Raw genomic sequence first — 24,756 nt, 5'->3', positions numbered from 1 at the left:
CTTCTTAGGCACCCAATTATTGAATATTTGTCTATTTTTATTCATCAACATGATTTCCAAGCAGCTCTGGCTATGACTTGGTGGAGTGAGGATTTGCCTGAGCCACTCTTCCCCTGAAAATCCCACCCACTGATTTCCTTGAACCCTCTGTGAATAGGACAGCCTATTTCTCTCAGGTCTCCCCACTAAGCTCTGCTAGGGAGGTGAAAAGCAAGGGTCCAGAGGAAAGACCACTGAACCTGGACTGAGGTTCCTAGCTCTACAACTTGCTGTGGGCCTTCAGCTAAACAGCTAAATTTTATAGGATCCTTTCCACATCCTCACCCGTCCTGCTGTCCCCTGGACTGCTCGGTGTAAAACAATGCCCTCCTCCACTACTGGTTCAAAATTCACTTAGTCTCCAAGACATACCTTACATGCCATCTCTTGCCCACGGTGCAGCCCGCCTCCATATTATTGCTCCCTGCTTGTAACTTACAGTTGTAAACCAAGTGCTAGCATAGCAAGCTTATGCAACTATTGCTTTAGTGAATTAAACTTTAGAATACATGTGAACAAATCAACTGTCATATAAAATTGTTTACCATTTAATAAATATACTGGAAACCACCCAAGAGACTGAATGAAGCTTTCAATTCCAAAGCTTTAATTTAAATCAAGTAGCCCTTTCAGTTCATATAAACTCACATGTCCAGGAACATTGTGGGCTCACAAGCAGGCACTGCTGGCATGGTGAGTGTGTCACCCTTTGATTAACGTCGTATCTTCTTTCTTCACATCCACAAATTTCCCCAAAGGGAAAAGATGTTAAAAAATATTACCATTTGGGCAACATATTAAATGATAACTCAACATATGTAAGTTCTAAGCCTTTTGAAGCCAAGCCATGTTGTATATTAATATACTCAATACAGTAACATAATTTTTAAAATTTCAGTTATCTGAATTGATAGCTTTCACTTATCACCAGGATACAATAAAAGTATTTTAAAGTTACCAGCTACACCCGGCTGGCATGGCTCAATGGTTGAGTATCGAACTATGAACCAGGAAGTCATGGTTTGATTTCCAGTCAGAGCACATGCCTGGGTTGCGGGCTCAATCCCCAGTGGGTCAACCTCCAATGAGGGGCGTGCAGGAGGCAGCTGATCAATAATTCTCGCTCATCATTGATGTTTCTCTTTTTCTCTCTCTCTCCCCCTTCCTCTCTGAAATCACTAAAAATATATGTTTTAAAAACAATTACCAGCTGCACTTAATGAGCTGTCCTTGGTCAAGGTTAAAATGAGGGAATGAGAAGATGACTAGGAAAGTTTGATGGAGAAAATCTGAAGATCCTGTCCCATACCTCTGCAGAAATGTAGAACCACCACAGAGGATGTGGGGAAGGGCCCCAGAAGGGCTGTTTTACATATTACTTGATTTTGACAATGATTTACAGACAAGCCAACCAGGGTGGAGAAAAGATAGGGAATAAAGAAGTTGCAAATAGCTTAGATCAGTGGTTCTCAACCTTCTGGCTCTTTAAATAGTTCCTCATGTTGTGACCCAACCATAAAATTATTTTCGTTGCTACTTCATAACTGTAATGTTGCTACTGTTATGAATCATAATGTAAATATCTGATATGCAGGATGGTCTTAGGCGACCCCTCTGAAAGGGTCGTTCGACCGCCAAAGGGGTCACGACCCACAGGTTGAAAACCGCTGGCTTAGAAGAACATGAGTTTCTAAGCAATAAATGTACTAAAAAAGCAAGTTTTAGGGTTATGTCAACTTCAAATGAGAAGCCTGCTGGTGATATCTGGCTCTGGAGATGGATAATGTCTTTCCTTTAACCTCTTTCTTCCAAAAAAAAAAAAAAAAAGGAGGGAGAGCACCTTCCTAGATATTTGACATGAAGAATCTCTTAATCCAGGAAGCAAAAGTTTACTCCACAATTGGGACCTCTTATTGAATATGTAGGCAAAAATGGTCACCACAGTGCCCATCAGGATTGCATTTGAAGCAAAGCCCAGGGCCTCCAGGAAGTTGTAGGAGTAGCACAAACTGAACAAGGAGGCCCAGAGGTGAGATGCAAGATTAGTGCCTAAATCCCTGAAAGACAAAACCATCAGTCTGGATCAACAGAATAATCCAAAAATCCATCACAGTAAAACACACCTTTTAGATATGCACACATGTAGTTTGTGACCTATGGCACATATAAAAATTAGAAAAACAGCCATTACAGTAGCCCATGTAGAACACAGTGGGGAAATGGTAATTGCTCTTACATGGTTATAGCTTCCCTTCATCTAACCTTTCATCTTACTAACCTTAAGTGTTCACTCTTCAAAGAGGATCTTTTCATTTCTTTTGAGTAAACATTAGTCAGCTGCTCCCCCGAGTACACATGGGTGAGACCTTAATGGAAAAACAATATAAAGACAATCTAATAGTATCGTAAGTTTCAACCCAAGAGGAATAGTTAGCAGCAGCAATGATTGAGTTGTATGATCTCTCCTTTCTCTCCATCCCACACCCATCACCACCTGAGGGTGAATTAGTGAGGGCAGGGATAAACTGGTACAAGGTCCACTACATATAACCTGCCCCAACTCTATTCTGAGAAAGAAAACCCCTTAACTGCCAATACAGAAAGCACTGCTGCTTCAACAAGGACCAACACTCACTTGCCAAGATATGGGGCTATATTTACAAATTTTATTATTTTTTATCCCAAAAATACATATAAATGAAAACCTGCTCTTCAAATGCAGGGAGACTTTACCTATAATGTAGCATTACATTTACATCACAAAACATCCTCATATGAAAATCAGTTGCAGCTCTTTCATACACAATTAGATATATATTCACACTATATATATGTAAGTAGTTATGAATTATCTACTTACACAGATTCCTTTAGTGGAAAATTAGGAAATTCCCATGCTTTCCAGCCTTGGGAAGGTAAATACAACCTCTCTAGATGTTTTTAAAAAGATGAAACATGTAAACTACACAACCTCCTTTAGACATGTACACATGTTGCTAGAAGAAAGCAAGGACCCTGCCACATAAATAATAGTGTGTTTCTCAAAAGAGAAAGAGATAACATTTGAATAAAAATGCGAAGTTGAAGAACAGATAAGATGGTCAAAATTGTTATGTACACGCTCCATGGAGAAACGAGAATTCTCTCACAGGAAACAGATCCTCGATGCGTCTCAGCCTCTCGTGACATTAAATCGGCCCCCACTGGCAGTAGTCATGATCTTCCTGTACAGTCAAATGCTTAAGCAGGCTCTTAAAGCATCTGTTTAAGTCCAACAGTCAATAATGAGGTCATGTGGTAAATTCCCACCCCCACCCCCCCAAAAAAAGAAGTGCAAAATCAACTTCTGTGACTCAAGAGCTCAACCAGGTCAAAGCTTTGGTATATACAGGAGGCTGTTTTGGTGATAACCAAAGCTTAGAAAGATTCTGTTAAGGGATTTGCCCCAGGAACAAAAACAAAACAAACCCAGTCCACAAAGCCTATAAATAAAGTAACTGTACAAAGAGAACAAGCCACAATTCCCCTTTAGACAAGGGTTTATAGTTTCCTAGGCAGCAGTTCTGAAAGCACCAACTAAAGCCACAATGCTTCTACGAGAACACAATGTGTTGGTGAGACTGTTCTGAAAACATATGCCCACAGGCAAGTGGCTAATGTGCCACAGAAAGAAGTTCAAACACAAGTCAGTTTTCTTACATTATAACATAAGCTGGTCAGCAACCGAAGAGAGACTTAAGGCAATAAGAGGCATTACAAAGAGCGCCACGGTGCTCGAGTCAATCACAAAGCCTTCGCAGAAAGGAAAGGTCTCTCAAGAGTTTGGGTTGTTTATTAGTTTGCTAGCTGTCAGATACTTCTTCCTCCTCCTCTTCATCCTCATCTTCTTTCCTGTCTACTTCAGAGGTGTCAGAGGACTCATGCAGCAGAACATACTCTCTGCTGCTGAACCCAAATTTAAGTACATCTTTTTCCTTCAGTTCGTAGTATCTCTGTGGCTCAATGCGCTTGTTATTCAAGAATGTTCCGTTGCCTGAACCAAGGTCAATGATGTAGGGCTTCACCCTGCGGCCAACTGTCCCATCAGCACGGGTGTATTCCACAAGCCTGGAAGAGATAAGAGAGAAGCCTCAGGGGGGTGAGGGTAGGTAGAGGAGGATATGGGGGGGATAATGGTGATGGAAGACTTGACATAGGGTGGTGAATACACAATACAATATATAGATGATGTATTATAGAACTGTACACCTGAAACCTATAATTTTATTAACCAGTCACCCCCATAAGTTCAATATAAAAAAGAAAAAAAGAGAGAAAACTGTGGACCAAATCTTGCCTCAGATCATCCAGCTTTTTGTTAACAAAGTCTAGATGTGGTAAATACCTGGCTTCAATACAGCTCAAGTTCAAACTAAGAAACAAGGAGAAGACATGACCTTAAATCTAGAAATTAGGAGCAAGTTAAATAATACTTCGTAAAAAGGTGAGACCTGGTACTTGGTGGATAGGAAATTCATGGTAAATCAAAAGCTTAAAATGCAGCCCTTGCCGGGTAACGTAGTTGGTTAGAGCATTGTCCTGATATGTGAAGGTCATGGGTTCCATCCCCAATCAGGTTGCACATAAGAATTAACCAATGAATGCATAAATAAATGGAACAACAAATCAATGTTTCTCTCTCCCTTTCGCTCTCTAAAATCAATCAATAAATTTGCCATAATTAAAATTTTTTGGGTTGTTTATAACTTCAAAGTTAAGGGCACTAGATTTGAGCCAGAGTTCTATTACGGGGACCACTTAAGGCAAGTCACTTGGCTTTGCTGAACGTGAGTCTTCTCACCTGTCAGATGGGGGCATTAGTACCTATGCTATCCACCTAACAGGATTGATGGGAGGATCAAACCATAGCAGATGTACTATGCAAACTGTCAAGATACAGACACAGCCAACACATTCTCAATTATATTTCCATTTAACAACCCTGTGAGGTAGGTAGAAACTGAGGCCCAGAGAGTGGCTTCTCCCAGGTCAAACACCTGGCAAGTGGGAGTGGCAGGATTCCCAACACCAAGTTCAATGCTCTTACATAAATATAAGTAATCATTTAAAAGGTAATTAGATTAATAGTCAAGACGAATATTAGGTATAAGGGGTACGGATTCTTTTGCATATACATGCACACAAAACTTAGTAATCCTGAGACACTAGCTTCTGCTCACACTTGACCTTCTTTCTGCAAATGCACTTACCTATACTGAAAGACCGCGTGCTGCTTTGAACAAGAGGGATGATCGATTGGAATGTCTGCAATACGGCGGTGTCGCCCCAGGAGGTAAGCGCTCTGTCGATGAATGTACATGATCGGAAGCACCTCATCATTTTTAAATGGGTAGAGACGCCACCGTTTTTTAGGGATACGTGCTTCGGGGGGCTCGCTATATTTAATGACTACACCTCGGAAGGTGTTCGTGTCCTCAAGAAGTGCCCCAGAAAGTTCAAAGCTTGGCTTTTCCTTGACGGGCACCTCTTTGTTTTTGTTGTTGCCACTAGGTGGAGGAACCAACTCCTGAGACTCATTACCGCTGGTACTGACTTCATTCTTTTGGCGATGCTCCCGCCTTCGGGCATTATAAAACTCCCGCTCTGCTTCCTGAGCCGGCAGGTTCTGAAGGTCTCGATCACGTCCCTGAGCCGGCCCACTCCCAGGTCTCTCATTAGAGGTTCTCCTCTGGTGGGAGTGGCCCCTGTGCCTGCCTCGGTCACTATTCCTCGCTCGCCTGTGCTCCTGTTCTGATGCTTCCCGGTGCTGCCGATCTTCCCGTTCTCTCCGGGGTGGATGATCTTCACGCTCCTGAAATTTGAGCAGACTCAGTAAATTCAAGGCAGTCCAAAATCTATGAACAAGCTGCATTCAAAAAGTCATTTGTGATTTGGACTTTGGCATTCAAGAGCAAAATGCCGCCCAGCCAGCCTGGCTCAGTGGTTGAGCTTCTGCTATGAACTACGAGGTCATGGTTCAATTCCCAGTCAGGGCATATATGCCCAGGTTGCAGACTCAATCCCCAGCCGATCAATGATTCTCATCATTGATGTTTCTATCTCCCTTCCTCTCTGAAATCAATAAAAAAATATATATATTGTAAAAGCAAAATGCCCCACAGAAATAAGGTTATCAGTGGTGGTTATGTTTCCATGAAAGGCCACACTGACTGTGTATCCCATGCTGTTGCCCAATTATAGCTCTAACAGTGCCAGCCCATGTTCAGAGCTCTAGAAACAAGAGTGCCTGCAGGCAAACTTAAAAGGGATCCTATACAGAAAATAGAACTAACAAAGAGAGCTAACTAGTCACAAACAGGATAAATGTGTAAAGAAAAAGCTAGCTTTCTCCTATGCCAACAGTTTAAAAATGTCTCATTTCAACAGTAACAAAAATTACTCAATACCTAGGAATACACTTAAGAAATATGTAAGATCTGCCCGGGATCAATTGGTTGAAGCAGCATCCCCTGCACCAGAAGATACCGTTTGATTCCCAGTCAGGGCATATTTTTATGTCTTGACTATATAGAGGTCACCACTGCAAGAAACAAGGTAAAGAGTATACGCCTATATTAGTTTTACAACTACAGGCATATACTCTCTTTCATTCAACAAAAAAGCAGATAAAAAAAGTCACCCAGTTTTGAGAAAATCCCATGGCAGATGCAGGTGAATATATGCACAATACTTTAGCGATGGTGGTAACAGGCTCTAGATTCAGACCCAGCACCAGAACATCTCAATCCACTTACCTGCTTCACTTTGACTGTCGAGTGGTGAGGGCTTCGGCTTCTGTTACTCCGAGGAGACTTGCTTCTTCTCCCTGAGGACTTTTTCTTTTTGGCTGGGGATCTGTTAAGAGAATGGCACACACAGGATTTTATCTCCATTTCCCTCCCCCATGTAAATTACCTTCAAGTATAAGGTTTGTGAAGGTCTCTGCTTTTCACACTACAGGAGTCAGGAGCTTCACCTTCCTGGCCCACAGTCTCCCCTGAGTTCCAGACCCACAGACATAACTGCCTACTAAACCTTCTCACACTTAGATAACATAACTCTTGATTCCCGACCCCTTAAAACGTTTCCTCTCTCAGTCTTTGCCATGTCAGTGGCACTACCAACCACCCTGCTCAAGCCAAAAACCTAGAAGTCATCCTTGACCCCTTTTTCCCCTCACCAACAGCGTCCACACCCCTCCCCCAGTCACGTTCAACCCATCAGCAAGTCCTCTGCCGTCTCCTCCCTCTCCTACCTCATTCCAACCACTCTCCTTGATCACCACACTGGATTTTTTTCTATTCCTAAGACAATCACAATTGTCCGGGCCAGGTAGCTCAGGTGGTTAGCGTGTCATCCAAATACACCAAGGCTGCAGGTCCCATCCCAGCCAGGACACATACAAAAGTCAACCACTGTATGCATAAATAAGTGGAACAAAAATCGATGTTTCTCCCTCTCTCTCCCTTCCTCCCTCTCTAAACCAATCAATAAAAATAAATAAGCCCTTCCTCAGTGGATAGAGCGTCGGCCTGTGGACTGAAGGGTCCCAGGTAGGATTCCAAACAAGGGCAAGTACCTTGGTTGAGGGCACATCCCCAGTGGCGGGTGTGCAGGAGGCAGCTGATCCGACGTTTCTCTCTTATCGATGTTTCTATCCCTCTCCCTTCCTCTCTGTAAAAAAAATCAGTAAAATATGTTTAAATAAATAAATAAATAAAAAATAAGACAATCAGAACTGATTCCATTACAGGTTCTTTGCACACATTGTTTCCCCTGCCTGGGTCTTATCATTCAGGTCTCAGCTCAACTGGCACCTTTTCAAAGCAGCCTTCTCCCACTTCCCTCCAATCTCTGTCACATTAAATGTTTTAACCTACTCGTAATACTTGTTACTAACAAACTATTTTCTTTATTTGCTAGCTATTTTGTCTCAGGGTCAGAGGACATCAATTCAAGAGGGTAATGTCCATCTATCTTTCATTTTATTTTTGGGAGAGAGAGGGAGGAAGAGGAGGAGAGACATCGATTTGTTGTTCCACGTACTTATACCATCCACTGGTTGGTTCTTGTGCCCTGACCCGGGATCCAGCGGAACCACACGAGGCTCTCACCGGTACCCGGGCAGTCTTCAGCACATGACAGGTACTCAGTAAAACTATGTGGAACGAATAAATGAACGCGCCTAGCAAGACAACCCTGGGCGCTCCATGTGGAAACCTTTGGGCGCAGATCATTAGAAAGACACCGCCCACACTCCATTCGCAGGCAGATGGGGAAAACCTTTCGTTTCAACTTAAAATGATCCTTGCTGGCCGCTAAGTGCTGGGCACACAGACCCGAAGGGGTGGGATCCTGTCCACTAGGCCCTTCACGCGCAGCGACAACGCTAGTGACAACTCAACAATAACACCAGCACCGCCGGTACTTGGACCGGTACGGCCAGCCCTGCGCTCCGCATTCAAAGTGTGTTTCTAACGCCGCCGGCCCGCCCCGCGGCTTCCCACTCACCGGCTACGTCTCTGCGCTCGGTTCCCGCGGTGACCAGGGCGGCCCGGCTCGCCGGCCGGCGGGGACGCGCTGCCGCCGGAGTCCGGGCGGCGGTGAGCGGGAGGCGCGGCCTCGGGGCTGAGGCGCTCTTGCTTCACCACCACCGTCGCCGCCGTCGCCGTCGCCACCGCGTCCTCGTCCCGGTGCCTGCGCCGGCTCCCCCGCTCCCGCTCGCTCTTCACCTCTTTCATGATGCGATATCCGCGGAGCGCAGGGGAAACTCGGCCGTTGCACTCCCCTCGTAGACAGGAAATGACGTGCCAGACCCCGGGACTTCCGCTCTTGGAGTACACGCTCTCCCAGAAACCCTCGCGATGCAGAGGCTAAACACGTGACGACTCTGTTGTGGGCGGGGCCTTCAGGACGCAGCTCGGGCGGCGGGAGTTTCAAGTTTCAAAAACCAACTCCTGGGAAAAAGCTATGCTCCAAGCTGTTGCCGCGTCATTAGTCCTTCCTAAACCCCGAGACAACCGAAAAGCTCAGCAGTCGGGCATTTAGCCAACGGATGGATGTTATATCGCCATTTGCAATGCTATCTACAAACTCTATTATGACAAAAACAAAACAAAACCCAGACGTTAAGCGAAAGAAAGAGGATACAAAGTTGTGCGCAAACTGTGCTTACATTTATGTTTGGAAATGCGAAAGCAAGAAGGGAGTAAATGCAATCATTGATAGTATACCGTGGGCAAACCATTAGTATTTCTCCAACTGTTACGTTGTCTCTTCGCCACTTAATTAAAGACAATTGATTTTTAAAACCTGGGAACTCCAGATGTCTTCCTCTATGACTCCCGCTTTGCAGATGACAAAATCGGGAGTCAGAGAAGGTGATCTGCCACCTCACTCAAATTGCGAGCTAAGCGTGGCACAGGAACGCGAGCCCGTTTTCCCTACTTCCAAGAGCAGAGGAGCGACCCGATGAGCAGGAAGCCTGCCTGCCGAGCTAAGCAAGGAAGAACCTTACCCGGAAGCTGCGCCGAGAGAAACTCGCGCGATGCTGGCCCCGCCCAACTCCAAAGCCCCGCCCAGGCCTGGAGGCAGGGAGGCGAGGTTTCCATGGTGACAGTAAACAAGGCCCTGCCTTTGAGGGGCTATTGCTGGGCTACTCGCCGGCACCATGATTCCCCCCGCGGACTCTTTACTCAAGTATGACACCCCGGTGCTGGTGAGCCGGAATACAGAGAAACGGAGCCCCAAAGTAAGGATGGGTCTCAGGGGGGCAGGGGAACCCCGGAACTCCTATGGGGAAAGACAGATGCCTGCGTTGAAGATCCGGAGTCCCAAGAAATAGAGGCTGAAGCAACTGAGAGTAAAGAGAATTGGGATAGGGAAAGGAGGATAGGAGAGCGGAACCAGAAGCCCAGATGTTGGGCCACTCCAGAGGGTAAATTTAGGACGGGAAAAGAAGTCACAGGGAGATGAATGAGATTCGCCGTTTTTCATGGTAGCCGGTGCAAGAATAGATCTGGTGGCGAAAGCCGAGGCCTGAGCACCCGGGCCAGAAACATCGGTTCAAGGAGATACAAGCGTTGGATTGGGGTGGGCCCAGAGACTCTTGGCTTCCTTTAGCTCTGAGACATAACTTCTGCTGAGAAGACAGATGGGGAAATTGTGTGGGAGACCTGGAGCAAGGACCAGGTGCTTAGTATCAGTATCACCTCCTGCCCTAATGTGTCTCTTCCTCCCAGGCTCGGCCATTGAAAGTCACCCCCCAGCAGCCTGGACCCTCAGGTCCAGTCCCACCGCCAACCAAGACCAAGCTCTCAATTTCCTGTGTCCCAGATCCTACAAAGCAGGCAGAAGAAATCTTGAATGCTATCCTGCCACCAAGGTAAGAGAAAAAAAAAAAAACTAAAAAAAAATAAATAAATAAGCAGGGGTAGTGGCTAGGAGAAGGCCCAGGCTTTTGCATCCCAGAACTTGGGAACATGGCAAGAGGCACGCTGTCTCTGTTCCTGGCTGATCTTTCCTCCCAGTGTCTCTGAGTTCCTAGAGCTTACAGATGGCTGGATCCTGGGAAGGTGGGGCTACCTTGTTCTCTATCTACCCTCATTTCCAGAGTGCTCATGGCTTTAAATACCATCTATGTGCTGAGGCTCCCAAATGTATATTTCCAGATCTGTCCTCTCCTCTAAACTCCAGAGCCATATATTCTGCTACTGCTTTCCTACCTTCATGGAGATGTTAATAGGGCACTCAAGCCACCCCATCCACTTCGCTCAACATGTTCAACCTTAGCTGGGTTTCTCAGTGGTTAGAGCATTGGCCTGTGAACCAAAGGGTCTCAGGTTCAATTTTTGGTAAGGGTATGTACCTCGTTTGCAGGTTTCCCAGCCCTGGTAGTGGCACGTGTGGGAGGCAATGAATCGATGTCTCTCACGTTGATATTTCTCTCTCTCTTTCTCTCCTTCTTTCCTCCCTTCCACTCTCTCTAGAAATCAATGGAAAAAATATCTTTGGGTGAGGATTTAAAAAAAAACAAAACACCTCAACATGTCCAAACTCATAATTTCTTCCTTACCCCAACCTGCTCATCCTGTCTTCCCTTTCTATTAGGGGCTCAGGCCACCTCTCATCCCTCTTGGTCTTTCACATCACAGATGCTATCCTTGATTGATTTCTTTTGGCCCCACCTTGAAATCATATCCCAAATCTGACCATTTTTCGCCAGCTCTGCTTCCATCATCTTGTTTCTAGTCACTGTTCATCACCTGTACTACTGCAGTGGCCTCCCACTGCAAACCTGGCTTCCACTCTTTGCCCCTACAATCTATGCTCCACACAGCCCCCAAATCATAAGTCAGACCATGCCAGGCTTCTGCCAGAAACTCATGGCTTCCCATCTTATCAGACCAAAACCCACAGTCTTTTCAGTGGTCTGTGAGACCTGGGATGATCCCGCCCCAACATACTCGTGATCTTATCTCCTGTCATTTTCTTTCTTGTTCACGGTGCTAAAGCCACAGGGGCCACTGCTTGCTGTCTCGGAATCACTTCGCTCTTCCACCTCGGGGCCTTGACAACTGATATTCTTACTGCCAAGGGTACTCTTGCCCGAATATTCACCTGGTTCCCGTCCTTCCTTTACTCTGGTCTTGTTCAAATGCCATTTCTTCAAGGAGGACTTCCTTGAGAATCCTCATAAAAGAGCTCCTTCTCCCTCCATGATCCCCTTACTCTGCTTCTTTCTTCTGCAGCCACACTTATCCCTCGCTGATGTGCCTTTTCCACTATTTTTTATATAATCCGTTGACAGCACAGTTTTAAGGCTCTGATGAAACGAGAGCCTGCAATTTCCTCTCAGGTGGAAGTCAAAGAAAGGGGAAGGGTTGATTTTCCTGCGGATTCCTTCCCACCACGGCATGGAAGTCCTCTCCCCCATGGTGATTCTGCCCTTAGGCTCCCTCCTTGTGATTCTAGAACAGAGGTCCTCAAACTTTTTAAACAGGGGGCCAGTTCACTGTCCCTCAGACATTCCACACATGCGCACTGTGGGCCCGGGACGAGTTGGCTGCTAAGCAGGACAGGCAGCGTCGGCAAAAACACCCGGCGGGCCGGATAAATGTTTTCGGCGGGCCGCATGTGGCCCGCGGGCCGTAGTTTGAGGACCCCTGTTCTAGAACCTGGCCATGCCTCTGACCCAAGGTTTGCTATGAGGAGCTACATGCCTTTAAGAACGTCCCTACCCCCCACTGCACACATGACCCTCTTTCTGACTGGCACATGGTTTATGGTGCCGTGTCTCCCACCCCACAAGTCAGTGGGCAATTTCCACTGGGCCTTCTGTTCATATCAAGCAACAACCATACATTTGTCCTGGACACATTAGGAGGGTAAGATCTGGAGCATGGGTGATGATTTCAGAGGGCTGGAGGAGAGTGGAGCTTGCCCAGCCCCGAGAGAGGGGCCCTGTGGAGGCAGCTGAGTGGGTGTGGCTTTGGGGCCACACACTCCCCAAGGAAGAAGGAAGAATGGGGGATCCTGATAGGTTGGTGACAGAGCTGCCCCTCACTCCTGCCCAGGCAGAGAGCTCAGAGGGCCATCTCTGCTCATGTCCTGAGGACCCTCTCTGGCGATGGGTTTCTCTCAGCCTGGCTGTGTCTGTGCCGCAGGGAGTGGGTGGAAGACACACAGCTATGGATCCAGCAGGTGTCCAGCACGCCCAGCACCCGGATGGATGTGGTGCACCTTCAGGAGCAGCTGGACCTGAAGCTGCAGCAGCGGCAGGCCCGGGAGACTGGTATCTGCCCTGTCCGCCGGGAGCTCTACTCACAGTGTTTTGGTGCGTGGCCAGGGGGAAGGGTGCACTACACTCTGCTACCTCTTTCTCTTCCCCTTCAGCACAGCCCCAAGCTCTGAGTATCCCTGAGCTGAAGCCCACCCCATCCTGAAATCATCTGTGCCCCACTCCCTGTCTCCCCCTGGATCCGCTAAATGCACCCTCTTCTCCCTCCCAGCCCTGCCTCTCCCACCAGTCCCCCCCACTTGCCGGTCAACCTGACAACTTGGTTCCTCACCTCTTAGCAGATATTGGAGTAAATGAGAACTTCCATTATAAATCTTTGTTTTCTTTCAAAGATTTCTATAATAAGCATGTGTTAATTTTTTAATCAGAAAAATTAATGTGCTATATTTATATCCCTCTATCAACATTCAGCCCTTGGTCCAGAAAGCACTTCAGGGTAATTTGCTGTTAACAGACAGAGGATTTAAGTTCTCCCTCCTCAAGTGCAGGTGTGAGTGGCTGTCCTCTGCCCAATGTCACTGGCCCACATGGACGGGGACATGCAAACCACCGCCAAACCCTGAGGCAGCTGCAAGGGCTACAGGCTGCCTGCGGTCTGAGTGTGATGGTGGTTTGTCCCCCAGGACAGCATTTATGGAGGAGAGGGGTGGGCAAGCTGTGGACTGTGCTGTTTCCAGCCCCAAACCAGCCCAGCCAAGGAGACATGTGGGATTTCCCAGCTGCTTCAAAGCGGCCACTATCTTCCAATTGAAAAGTCAGGTTTCTTTGAATAGTACCCAGTCCCTGGCTGAAGATGGAAGAGAGGGGCCTCATGCTGCAAGCAAACCTGGGGCTCCTGTCTCCTTCTGCCCTGGGCTTGCCGACTGCCAAACTCCCAAGTGCCAAGTTCAGAGCAGTGGCTACATGGCAAGGCTCCTGGGACCACTGAAGTCCCCTCCCTGAGATCTGTCTCCAAGTGAGGACACCTTCCCATAGGAAGGGTGGTTTGCAGTAGACAGGTGTATTTCCACTCCCCCCCACACCCCCACACCCCCGACCACCTTCTCTGACCTCTGTGTGTGTGTGCATTGGAAGATGAGCTGATTCGTGAGGTCACCATCAACTGTGCGGAGAGGGGGCTGCTGCTGCTGCGAGTCCGGGACGAGATCCGCATGACCATCGCTGCCTACCAGACCTTGTACGAGAGCAGCGTGGCGTTTGGCATGAGGAAGGCACTGCAGGCTGAACAGGGGAAGTCAGACATGGAGAGGAAAGTGAGTGGGGTTTACACAAGCCTTTGGCCCTGGACTCCTCTGTCTCGGGGTCACATGGTTGTCATTCTGGCACCACAGGCTGGCCTCCTAGGGTGCTCTCCATCACCTCAGTGAGGACCCTTGGTTCAGAGCGTAAGGGGCGCCGCGGGGTTGTCTCCTCTTGGACGTGCCGTGTCAGGCACTGACCTCCCACTGGGTGGCAGTACAGACCCTGCCAATGTCTCGGGTTGGACAGTGTGTTCCAGGGCCCCTCCACCAGGGCACTCAAGCCGCCCCATCCACTTGGCAACGTCCCAGGATGACTGGGGTTCTGTCCTCAGATTACAGAGTTAGAAACGGAAAAGAGAGACTTGGAGAGGCAAGTCAACGAGCAGAAGGCAAAGTGTGAGGCCACGGAGAAGCGGGAGAGTGAGAGGAGACAGGTGGAGGAGAAGAAGCACAATGAGGAAATTCAGTTCCTGAAGCGGACGAATCAGCAGCTGAAGGTAATCATCACACAGACCCGGGTGGAGGTGCAGGTCCACCCGCCCTCCAAGCCACAGAGGCCAAGCCTTTGGTTCTTTTTCCTACGGATGGCTATTGTAAAATCCTCACTGGAGGACACTTTTTCCTTGATTTTTAGAGAATGAAATGGGGGGGGGGGGGAGATATCTCACATGGACTCATTGCCTCCCACACGCCCTGACCCAGGCTGGGGATCAAACCTACGACCCTTCAGTCCGAGGGCCAACACTAACCATTGACCTAAACCGCCCAGGGTCAGATGACTTTAAATACCATCTATATGCGCTACCCAGGAGTAAAGGAAGCTGACTTTTTTGGGGAGGAAAGGGGGTGAGTGAGGGACGATGAGGGTTCATTACCCAGATTCTCCATTCTTCTGGTTCTGGAGGGGGCTCTGTTCTTAACTCTGAATCCCCGTGATCCCTCAGACTGGCTCTGCAGTGTTTTTTCCCCTTGGAAAACAGTTGCCCATTCTTGGGAGGGTGGATATGGCAGAAAGCAGAACTTCCTCCCCAAGGCAGCTGGTGTCTGGCCCTTCCTAGAGTGGGCGGAGCTCTCAGTGCTTTCCCACCTGCCGTCAGTCCCCGCCTAGACCCTGCATTGGGGGCAGGCAGGGAAGGCCCTTTGAGACAGAAGAACCGTTTCAAACCAGGATGTGTGGTCAGAGGAACTCGTGTTTTCCCTCAAAGCCCTCTTGCAGGTGTATACTTTTATCCAGCTGAGCTGGAGGGAAGGGAAGGGGGGCTGGTGAAGAAAAGGGCCGAGCAGGGGCCAGGCCTCTGAAACTCCAGGCTGTCTGGTCCAAAAGTTCTCAAAGACTGGATTCCAGCCCTGGCCAGTGTGGCGCAGTTGGAGCATCATCCTATACACTGAAAGGTTGTGGGTTCGATCCCTGGTCGGGTGCATATGGGAAGGCAACCGATCAATGTTTCTCTCTCACATCGGTGTTTCTCTCTCTCTTCCCCCTCTCTAAAATGAAGAATGTCCATAAGTGAGGATTTTTTTAAAAGGTTGGATTCCAGACCAGCATTATTCTCATCACAGATGATTGGGCCCGTGCCAGATCTACCGAGTCAGAAACTTTGGGGTTGGGGGTCCAACAATCTGTTCTAACAAGGTCTCCAAGTGATTCTGATGCTTGCTAAAGCTCGAGAACCACTGTTCTAGATATAGGGCCGACTGACATTTAGTGGCTGTCTCCCATGGCCCTTGGCCAGAAGGGGCCCCTGAATTTTTCTCCCTCTCCACCCTAGTCTCATAGAAAACTTACATTCTTGGGATTGGTAGGCTTGTTGGCACTACAAACCAAGACAGGCACTTGAGATAAAGAAGGGCTTGTATTAGTGGCTAGTGCTAGTGCAGGATGACACAGATTTTCTCGTTGCTGCGTTTAACAACAAAAAAGCTACAAACGTTCACTGCCAGATGTGCATGTTTACTTAGCAGCCTCTGAAGCTGCCTCCCTTATCTCCTTTACCCTAAGCCCAAGTTCCTCAGTTCCTCTATAGTACTGGCAGCAAGAGCAAAGCAGAGCACCTTGGCATCTCTCTAACATTAACAAGCAACGCTGTAATCCCCAGGGTGAAGGACTCTTTAGAAGTGAGTTATTTTTATTGGCTCAAAACTGCACTGCAAATAAAGCAGTGTTTGCAGTCCCCAGGATAGACCTACTTAAAGATCTGTCCACACACCATGATAGTAAATTATGTTACTGGCTGCCAGAGGAGCAGAGCAAATAACTCCCAAGTGTCTTCGGCTCTACATGCAAGACAGACAGCTCCCTACTCACTGGTAGCAATTTTCTCTAATTGGGTGTCAAGTTGTCTCAGTGGCTGAAAATTTGCTGTTTCCCAAACCTCTTGTCCCAGCACAGAGCTCCCAGGATCCCAAAGTTTAACTTAGCAGACATATTCAGGCCTGAAATCTGAGCCATGAAAAACCACTATTTCAACAACTTTGATTCAATTTCCTTTTCACTGCTTTATATTATGCACTGAGCCATTATGGTATGGAAACCAGGACAGCTCTGGTTTCTCCTAATGTAGCAAGACAGTATGTCAAGCCAGAAACCAGCTAATCTAGAAAATATGGAGCTGGGGATGAAGCGGGGGAGGGGTTTTTGGAGTGGCAGCATTGGGATTATCCTTCCCAGAGACTTTTATCACCTCTCAGCTATTTGTGTTAGGCTGCAAGTTTTAAATATTAATGGAGTTTGTTTTTGCTTTGCAGGCCCAACTGGAAGGCATTATTGCACCAAAGAAGTGATAATTTCCATATGGGTCCCACAAACACGACTACCCCATCGTAAGCCCTTTGTAATAAAAAGCTAGTTTCCTAAATGAACAAGCCATACGCTCCCCTGATCACCACCTACATATTTGTCAGAAGTCACACCATTGACCCAGTGTCATGAAACACCTAAGTCTGGCAGCCAGGCTCCTGGTTGGGCAATGGAAGGTGGTGAGGCCCAGGCAGTCTGTCTCTGGCCAGCCTTGGGATTTGCCAACTCAAATAGTAAGACTTAGCATCCACCCCTTTCCGCTGCATCCCTCTTTGGTGAGGCAACTGCTTTCTCATCACTAATCCTAGCAGGACGCAGCTGGTTCCACCCCATTCCTGGTCCAGTTCATCTTGTACCTGAACTTGGGCTCCTCTGGCCTCAATCTTTCCCTTATTTGATGTCTTTTCACCATCCCGGCTCCAACACAGTTCTAGTAACTCCTTTTGAAGGATAGATTTATACTGTATCTGATCCCCGCTTGTCAACTGGATCCCTTCCTTAGTTTGACTGCCTAGGTGAGAAGGCAGTGGGAGAGTCAAACCCATGACTTTTAAGTAAATGTTTCCTGGAAAGAACTGTGTCCATGGTGAACTGCTTGTACCTCAGCTCTTCCCCCAAAACCTTTTTGTTCACTTTCTTCTGCTGAAAATCAAACCCTGGCCCTATACCCCTCTAAGTAGCTAAATTTAGTTAACAATGGGAGAGGTGCCCAAACCTACCTGCAGTCCTAATTATTAACGTCAGGCTATGCCTGGCAGGCAACTGCATTTTACTGTTCCTCTTAAGTTAAACTCAACATTTGCAGGACTCTTCTGGCTTCGTAGACCCAGACTACATAAGCGACAGGGTGGGCTAGGGCAGCAAGCTGCATGACTTCAGCACCCCCTCAGCTGGAATGTTTCTCAGTGCTCTGTGTTCCCCTGGAGATGTGAGGGCTCTTATAGTGGAGCCTTATCTGCCACCATCCTGGTAGGGCTTCCAGGCTCAGTGACAAACTGCAGACCAAGAGCTACCTTCACTTTCCACCAAGTCAAACACCCCCATTTGACTCAAATTTGAAGGCACAGCTTCCCCTTGTCCAGGGTCCTGAGGAGTTCCAAGGCTCCCTCTGCTCTGCATGCTGTCGTTTTCATGGGAAAGAATGCCACGCACTGAGATGTACTAGTGCCACGCCTCCTTAACAGTATAGCACGGATATCCCAGCCGGACCCACCTACCAGACGCAGTGAGGGACAAGAGAAGCTGCGGCAGCCTTGTCTTCATATTTTGAAGCCCAGGCCATGCCCACTACATCCTTGAAATTTTGTTCTTACTGTTCTGTTCCAACAGCTTCTGTTCCATAATGCTAACTGCTGGGACAGAAGAACCACCACCCTTCCCATTCTATAGATATCATCCTGTTTCTGTCAGACATTCACGTGATAGAGCTTCTCTCTGGAGGAACCACAGGGCTGATCCGTGTCGGAAATGCCAATGGACTCCATCGCTGAAATTCTTGGGGGCTGGCACTGATGAATGGTTTCAGCTGTCAAACCTCAGAACAAATGCACTGTGGCCTTAGAAATGCCAACTGGGCAGGAAGAAATTGAACACAGTTTCTAATGCATATTTTTGTATAATTTAATAAACAGCTTTTAAAATGTTACTGCTTATGCTTGAATTTTTTGTGTTTATGCTTCTGTCCCTCTGAGTCATTGGTCTTCTTTTTGTTCCTGTTCCTATTTTTCACGTTGTGTGTTTCATAGTAGCGGACACCAACTTTTCTGGATTGTTGCTTCCGTGCTGCTCGCCTCCGCTGTAAAAACGGCAAAACAAAAAAGGCAAACCATTCAAACTCTGAAAATCACAAGACAGGCCCCTGTTTCTTTGTGCTCCATCCCCGTGCCACCTCCACAGCTACTAGAAGCAGTCAGTGCTAATGAGGGAGGGTCCATCTCCCAGACCAAGTTTGTGCTTCCACTGTGATTTGTGACAAGTCCAAGTTACAGACTCAATTGGTCCAGCCTTCATCCAATGTTTAGATCCGTTCTACTGCACCCCTGACATGTGGTCCCCTGGTCAAAGGCCAAACATTTCCGACAAGCTCTCCACCTCCTAAGAGGGCCCGTTCCAGCTCTGAAGAGCCCAGTTACAAAGCTAACTTCACAGGGAGCAGAGATCCGTCTGCCTGTAACAGCTCTGCTCACTGTGTGTCATTTCCCTGGGGCCACACAAAACCAACTGATGCTTCCAGATGATAGGCTACACTTGAGAACAAGACCTTCATCCACTGGGCCAACTCCTGATCCTATTTAACTGTCTTCAACTCTGTCACTTGGGAGTGGGGTTCTGTGAACTCCGTTCTAGGTCACTAGTTTCAGAAAGAACGCACGGTAAGAACGAGGCCCCTTCTCTCTACCTTCTATACCTGGGTGATGCGTAAGGTAAAAAAACACGTACTTCCTTAGATGTCAGCGTCTTTCGAGATTTATTTGGATGTTCCTCTTCCCTCTGTGCCTTCCTCTTCTTGCCCTTTTTGGCAGGTGCTAGAAACATCGAATATACACACACAAAAAGAAACAGGAATTTTCTATTCAAAATATGCTTATGAATCCTAAGATGGGAAGGAACTCGATACGCTGGAAGAAGGAAAAAGGCCAGAGTGAATGGAGCATGGCGAGCAAAGTGCAGAGCGCAGCAGATGAGAAGGGGAGGGCATCGGGCCAGGAGGGACCCCACAGGCCATGGCAAGGTGTGCATTTATGTCATGAAAACACACTCTTCTTGAGTTAGAAGCTGTTAGTCCAATGGAGTAAAAAATAAATGCATAAACCACCCTGCCCACCACAAAAAGTAAAATCTGCCTGCAGACCCACCCTTCAACTGTAAGGCTAATAATGTACCCTGTTGAAGAGGGTTTCCTGAATTACCAATTTAATCCTAAGAAATGGGCAGAATAAAAAGTGGATAATTCTATTTGTATTATAGATTGTGGAATCAAGGTAATTTGCCAGATGTAAATAATTGTGTAGAAGTGATGGTACAAGAGATAACTTAAAGATTTAGCTTGGATTTCCTGAAGATGCCAATCACATCTAAATGATTTAATAATTTAACTCTACCCGTATCTTCCACATCTTCTTCAGCTGTTGTTTCTTGCTCTTCAGATTTTGCAAAAACCATTTCACTGAGTCCCTTGGATATTCTGAAACAGAAAAGCAAAATGATGAAGCTGTCGGACATTCCCCTCCACTGCCCAAGCCACACGCTGACTTGAGACAGCCTTACAGGTTAAGACAGCCCACTCCTGTTCAGTTACCACCACTGGCAGGTAGAAGGCAACACGCCAGTTTCGCAGCTCCCTGAGCATTTCTAAAAAACAACAATGAAGCTTCTCATATTTTAAGGAGCTGAATTTTGAAAATCTAACAGATCACTTTTTAAAACTGTGGGCAATACCCTTTAACCCCCCATCCCCATAAACATATCACTCTAGTGCTCACGGCAAGCTTCTTGGAAGGAAAAGAGCAGACTGCAATTCGTGAGATGGAAATACCTGACTGCTGAGAACTTTTTCGCTTTGGCTTTGTTTAAAAACTTCTGATATTTAGCGATCTTTTCATCCAGGGCTTTAATCACTGCCTTGGTGTCGTTTTCCTGGTGTTCTTCCCGGGACTCTGGGTAATACTCTTCCTCCTCGCCCCCCTGTTGCGCCTGTTCCTCCTCCTCCTCCTCCTCTGCAGAGCTCTCTAGCTCCTCATCCATATCTGACATCTCCAAAGGAACCAGGTCATCCCCAGAAAACTCCGGCACGACGTTGATTTTGCCGAAGTTCTGCCGAACCCGCGCAAGGATCTGCTGCATCTCTGAGCTGGCGTCACAGGGACTGTTCACTCCTTTTTCCTTCTCGAGGACAGATTCTGACTCTTCACCTACAGTTTCTGTGATGTCCTCTTCTGGGTTGTTCTGGGTTGTTTCAGTGGCAGCTTCCAAAGATGAGGATGGAAGCTTTTCAGGCCAAAGGGTAAAAGTGGGGGAGAGAAATCAGAAAAGAAAAATGGAATTTCTGAATTTATACCTTGCTCTCAAATGAGTAGTCCTCTTCTTAGGACTAAGGGGGAGTGCTGAGAATGCCCAAATATGTGACATATCACTATCTATTTTACGCCAATGTGCAGTAAACTCAGAACCCAGCATTAAAGATCAAAGAATGATATTTGCAGTTCCAGAGGAAGGACCCACTGTAAGAGTATTTAATCATTACAACCAAACACCTTCTTACTGCTGGGTAAGACTCCCTACAACTTCCCTGAGGACTGTAAGGAATGGGTGTTGTGGAGATAAGCAGCATTCGTTTAGGAAGTAACCAGTGCTAAGGAGAGGCACTGGGGAGACATCTGAAAGGAAGGTATAAGGTGAGTTCAGAAGGAGCAGGAACATGAAAATGACGAGCCTGTTTCAGATAACGATGTAAAGAGAAGTATGTACCAGACTTTATACTGATGCTTCTCAGATGCAATATTTTATTCTTGTAACTGAAACTCACAGAACTTAAGTGATTTTCCAAAAAAAGTGCTAAATAGTTCAGAAATCTATAAAATTCAGGAAATTTTATAAAATGTATATATATATTTATGTACATTTTTCTAGCAAAGTGATTTTTTAGCTCTTGGATTCTTAAGGGGGTTTCTGCCACCACAAAGCCGGGTCTAATGAATGTCAGTTAAATGAGTCTTGGCAATGCCTCTGTTCCTGAAGCGTAGGAAAAGACACAAGTACCAGAAGAGCACTTACATTTAATAAGCCCTCTTTTTTCAAGACCCTAACGACTAGTATTTAAATTTGGTCTTCTAGCCCGGCCGGGGTGGCTCAGGGGCTGAGCATTGACTTATGAACCAGGAGGTCACAGTTTGATTCCCGGTCAGGGCACATGCCTGGGTTGTGGGCTTAATCCACAGTAGGGGGCGTACAGGAGGCAGGTGGTCAATGATTCTCTCTCATCGATGTTTCTATCTCTCTCTCCCTCTCCCTTCCTCTCTGAAATCAACAAGACAATATATTTTTAAAATTGGTCTTCTGCCATGCACCTACTTTCTGGTTTCCAAATGCCACCCCTGCAAGGTCATGGTGATGGCATTCTGGACTGGGAGACACTGCAACTGAAATACCTAGCTGGTAAAGGGGGGCAATCAAGACACCACACCTAGGCCAGTCACCATGCTTTCCAAGAGGTGGGCCCACCCTGTCCTTACCTGGGGGGCTGTGGGGGGCTCTTCAGGGGGGTCTGCATTGGGTGGCTTGACAAAGAAAGGAATGCGGCCCCTCTGCCAGTCATTGAGAACCATCTTGCCCACAGTCTGCAAGTCAGGCTCGCCGCCCTGAAATATCACAGAAAGACTCCCAATTAAATTCGAAGACCAAAACCAGCATCCAGTTTGGAGGCACATCAGCAGTTGCTCATCACCACCATCTACTTGCCACCAGGTTTCATGCTGCTCACACCTCCCCGACAAAGGAAGGTCCAGACCACATCACAGCTGCCTGCAGATGTCCCCGTCTGAAACCTCACAAACCCTGGCTCACCTTTAACAACTTCCCTGTCCGGAAAGCAAGCTTCTCAAGAAAGTCCTCGGCATTCTCCCAAGAATCAATCTTGTATGTCTTGCTGATATACTCTGGTTTTGCTCGTTCAAGTACAGCACCAATGTGGTCTTCGGGAGCCTTAATTTTTTCAACTTGAACCTAGATGTTAATAGGAAAGCTCTTGCTTACCAACCTCATTATGGGAGCAGGAAGCTCGCAGTACTGTTTGTAATAATATCTGAAAACAGATTTCAAAACCACATAGCAAGTGGGTCTTGGCAGGAGCCTGTCTCTGAGGTGGCTGGACGTGGTGGGCCAGAAGGAGCGCCACCGAAAGTCAGCCACAGCCACGGAGCCCAGGACTCAGCTTGAATCCCAGTTCACCACAAACTAACTGAGTGGCTTCGCAAGCAGTTTAAACTTGGAATGCTTCATGCTACTCACTGGCAGAAATGGTTAAAAGTCTACCAATCCCAGCACACAAGGGGAACGGAGTAGCTTGAGACAGGAGGGGAGGAATGTGCACTGGGATGTATAGCCAGCAGCACTGGTTAAGGTTAAGTGGAACCAGTTAAAGTTTTTGGTTGTATTCAGAAACAAGTGAGGAAATGACTGAGCTCCAAAATGACTCAACCCGTAAACCCACAAAGATGAATTATCACTAAACATAAACAGGCCCGACTTCCCTTCGGATCCCATGTGTAAACTACAAACTCTTTTTGTGGGATGACATTAACCAGATATGGCCATGGTTCCACTAACTCCTCAAACAGGCTTAAGGGGAATGGAGAGGGTGCCCTGTTCAGCATCATGTTCCTAAAGTTTGGTCAGACAGCTTGACCCCAAACTGTCTTCTAAAGGAGAGAAAAGCAAAGGTATCCAGTGTCCCCCACAGAACGTTTTCCCCAAAAGGCAAACCAAGAGCCTGTGAGGACCAGAGTACTTACAACTCCTTTCAGCACAATGTCTGTCTCCGAGTCCTCAGAGGGGTAAACCACGCCTGGACAGTCGATAAGGAATATCCGACGCATCAAGGTAATATACTGCCAGACCTGAGAGAGAAAAAAGCCAGAGACTTCCCAGGTCAAACACTAATTTCACAAACCCCTGATGCTTATGAGGCGGGCGCGGGAGGAGGAAGAGTCAAAAGAAGCCACCTGCTGAGTAACGAAGCTAGAAGACTCTCCTCTACGTGTGCCATGCACGAGGCACTTCACTAAGTATAAACCACAGTTCCCATCAGCTAAGGGTCTAAAAATAATGCAGAGGCAGGATCCTCATCTAGTATTGTGCAATAGCATCCAGCAAACCTCTCCCTGATTTTATAAGTACTCTTGGAAGCTTAATACTGTTTGGACTCTCTTCCTTTCAGCAGCAGTATGCTGCCCCCCAAATATTCTGTGTTCCAGGGTATGACCCCAAATGCCAGAAACTACCCTAAAGTTGAGCTTTCTTTCTTAACCCATTGGATATTCTTGAGTTAGCTTTGTGTATCAAAGTAAAAGGTTGCAGTGACGATTTAAAACAGACTTAAATATGAACAGCACTTACCAAATGCCAAAGCCTCAGAGCAGCATACAAAGTACTCTTAGTCTTACTGAAATGGGCAGAAACCACTCAGCACATTCCAAACTATTATGCTGAGACTAACACTTTAATGGTAGTCTTCATGCAAGAGCAGCAATAGAAATGTCCATGTCCTACATACTCACCCTCCATGGAGATAAAATCTTGGAAGTAAATAAGATCCCCTCAAACCAGACGTACCTTTGTTTCACCTGCAATGGGGGCCACGTTGCACACTTTCTTGGAGCGTAACGTGTTTATCACAGAGCTCTTGCCGACATTCGGATAGCCAATGAACCCGACGCTGATCTGCTTCTTGTCAGTATGCAACTGTTCGAAAAAAGAACACACGCTACATAAGCGCAGTCATGAAAATCCCTTTGGACAAACAGGTTGTATTACTTTGCTAATATCAAGAATATAGTGTGAAATTGTTGCTAGTATTTTATTTAAAGCACAGACACACACCACCTACGTAGTCTGAGCAGACTGGATACATATGCTTATTAATAAATCAGAGGTGAGTCATTTCCTCAGTCATCTATGTGAAATTATTCTTGAATGTTTTAAGGTTAAAAGTATGTAGGTCAAGAAACAAAGGAAGAAACAGTTTGTTAGTCATCAATTTAGAAGAACACCAACCACTGATAAAATGTCTTCAGGGAAGAGAACCTCAGCAGATGCACCAACTGCCAACCCCAGTCCCATCCCTT

General features: G+C 46.9%; 3 protein-coding genes across 3 annotated transcripts in view; 1 reads left to right on the top strand and 2 right to left on the bottom strand.

The window, feature by feature from the left end:
- Positions 1-2,498: 2,498 nt before the first annotated feature.
- Positions 2,499-8,894, bottom strand: SNIP1 (Smad nuclear interacting protein 1). The gene is made up of 4 exons (XM_006099147.3): positions 8,590-8,894; positions 6,834-6,933; positions 5,289-5,890; positions 2,499-4,146 (listed from the first exon to the last, which is right to left on the bottom strand). Exons 1-4 carry the CDS (start codon positions 8,817-8,819, stop codon positions 3,882-3,884), a joined length of 1,197 nt encoding a protein of 398 aa, XP_006099209.1. The 5' UTR covers positions 8,820-8,894; the 3' UTR covers positions 2,499-3,881.
- A 19-nt stretch (positions 8,895-8,913) lies between these two features.
- On the top strand, positions 8,914-18,557 carry DNALI1 (dynein axonemal light intermediate chain 1). The gene is given in 7 exon segments (XM_006099146.3): positions 8,914-9,734; positions 9,736-9,829; positions 10,320-10,462; positions 12,744-12,913; positions 13,952-14,130; positions 14,451-14,615; positions 16,864-18,557. Coding segments are annotated over 7 exon segments (972 nt in total). The 5' UTR covers positions 8,914-9,549; the 3' UTR covers positions 16,900-18,557.
- Positions 18,518-24,756, bottom strand: part of GNL2 (G protein nucleolar 2) — a 22,217-nt gene continuing 15,978 nt past the window's right edge. The window contains exons 9-16 of the mRNA XM_006099144.3: positions 24,245-24,373; positions 23,425-23,529; positions 22,478-22,636; positions 22,147-22,272; positions 20,451-20,902; positions 20,017-20,099; positions 19,355-19,440; positions 18,518-18,710 (exon numbers count right to left, since the gene is read on the bottom strand). Of these exons, the coding sequence (XP_006099206.1) occupies positions 18,558-18,710; positions 19,355-19,440; positions 20,017-20,099; positions 20,451-20,902; positions 22,147-22,272; positions 22,478-22,636; positions 23,425-23,529; positions 24,245-24,373 (1,293 nt within the window). The 3' untranslated portion in view covers positions 18,518-18,557. The remainder of the gene's footprint in view (positions 18,711-19,354; positions 19,441-20,016; positions 20,100-20,450; positions 20,903-22,146; positions 22,273-22,477; positions 22,637-23,424; positions 23,530-24,244; positions 24,374-24,756) is intronic.

The sequence above is a fragment of the Myotis lucifugus genome, unplaced genomic scaffold (genome assembly GCF_000147115.1).
Source record: "Myotis lucifugus unplaced genomic scaffold, Myoluc2.0 scaffold_260, whole genome shotgun sequence".
Lineage (NCBI taxonomy): Eukaryota > Metazoa > Chordata > Mammalia > Chiroptera > Vespertilionidae > Myotis > Myotis lucifugus.
This window is presented reverse-complemented; position numbering and strand designations above follow the sequence as displayed.

Excerpts from the sequence above, each read along its gene's own strand:
- SNIP1 (XM_006099147.3), bottom strand. The coding sequence starts at position 8,819 with ATGAAAGAGGTGAAGAGCGAGCGGGAGCGGGGGAGCCGGCGCAGGCAC. Across the intron at positions 6,934-8,589 it reads CGAGCGCAGAGACGTAGCCG|ATCCCCAGCCAAAAAGAAAA; the intron begins GTGAGTGGGAAG and ends TTCTCTTAACAG. Across the intron at positions 5,891-6,833 it reads CGACAGTCAAAGTGAAGCAG|GAGCGTGAAGATCATCCACC; the intron begins GTAAGTGGATTG and ends CTCAAATTTCAG.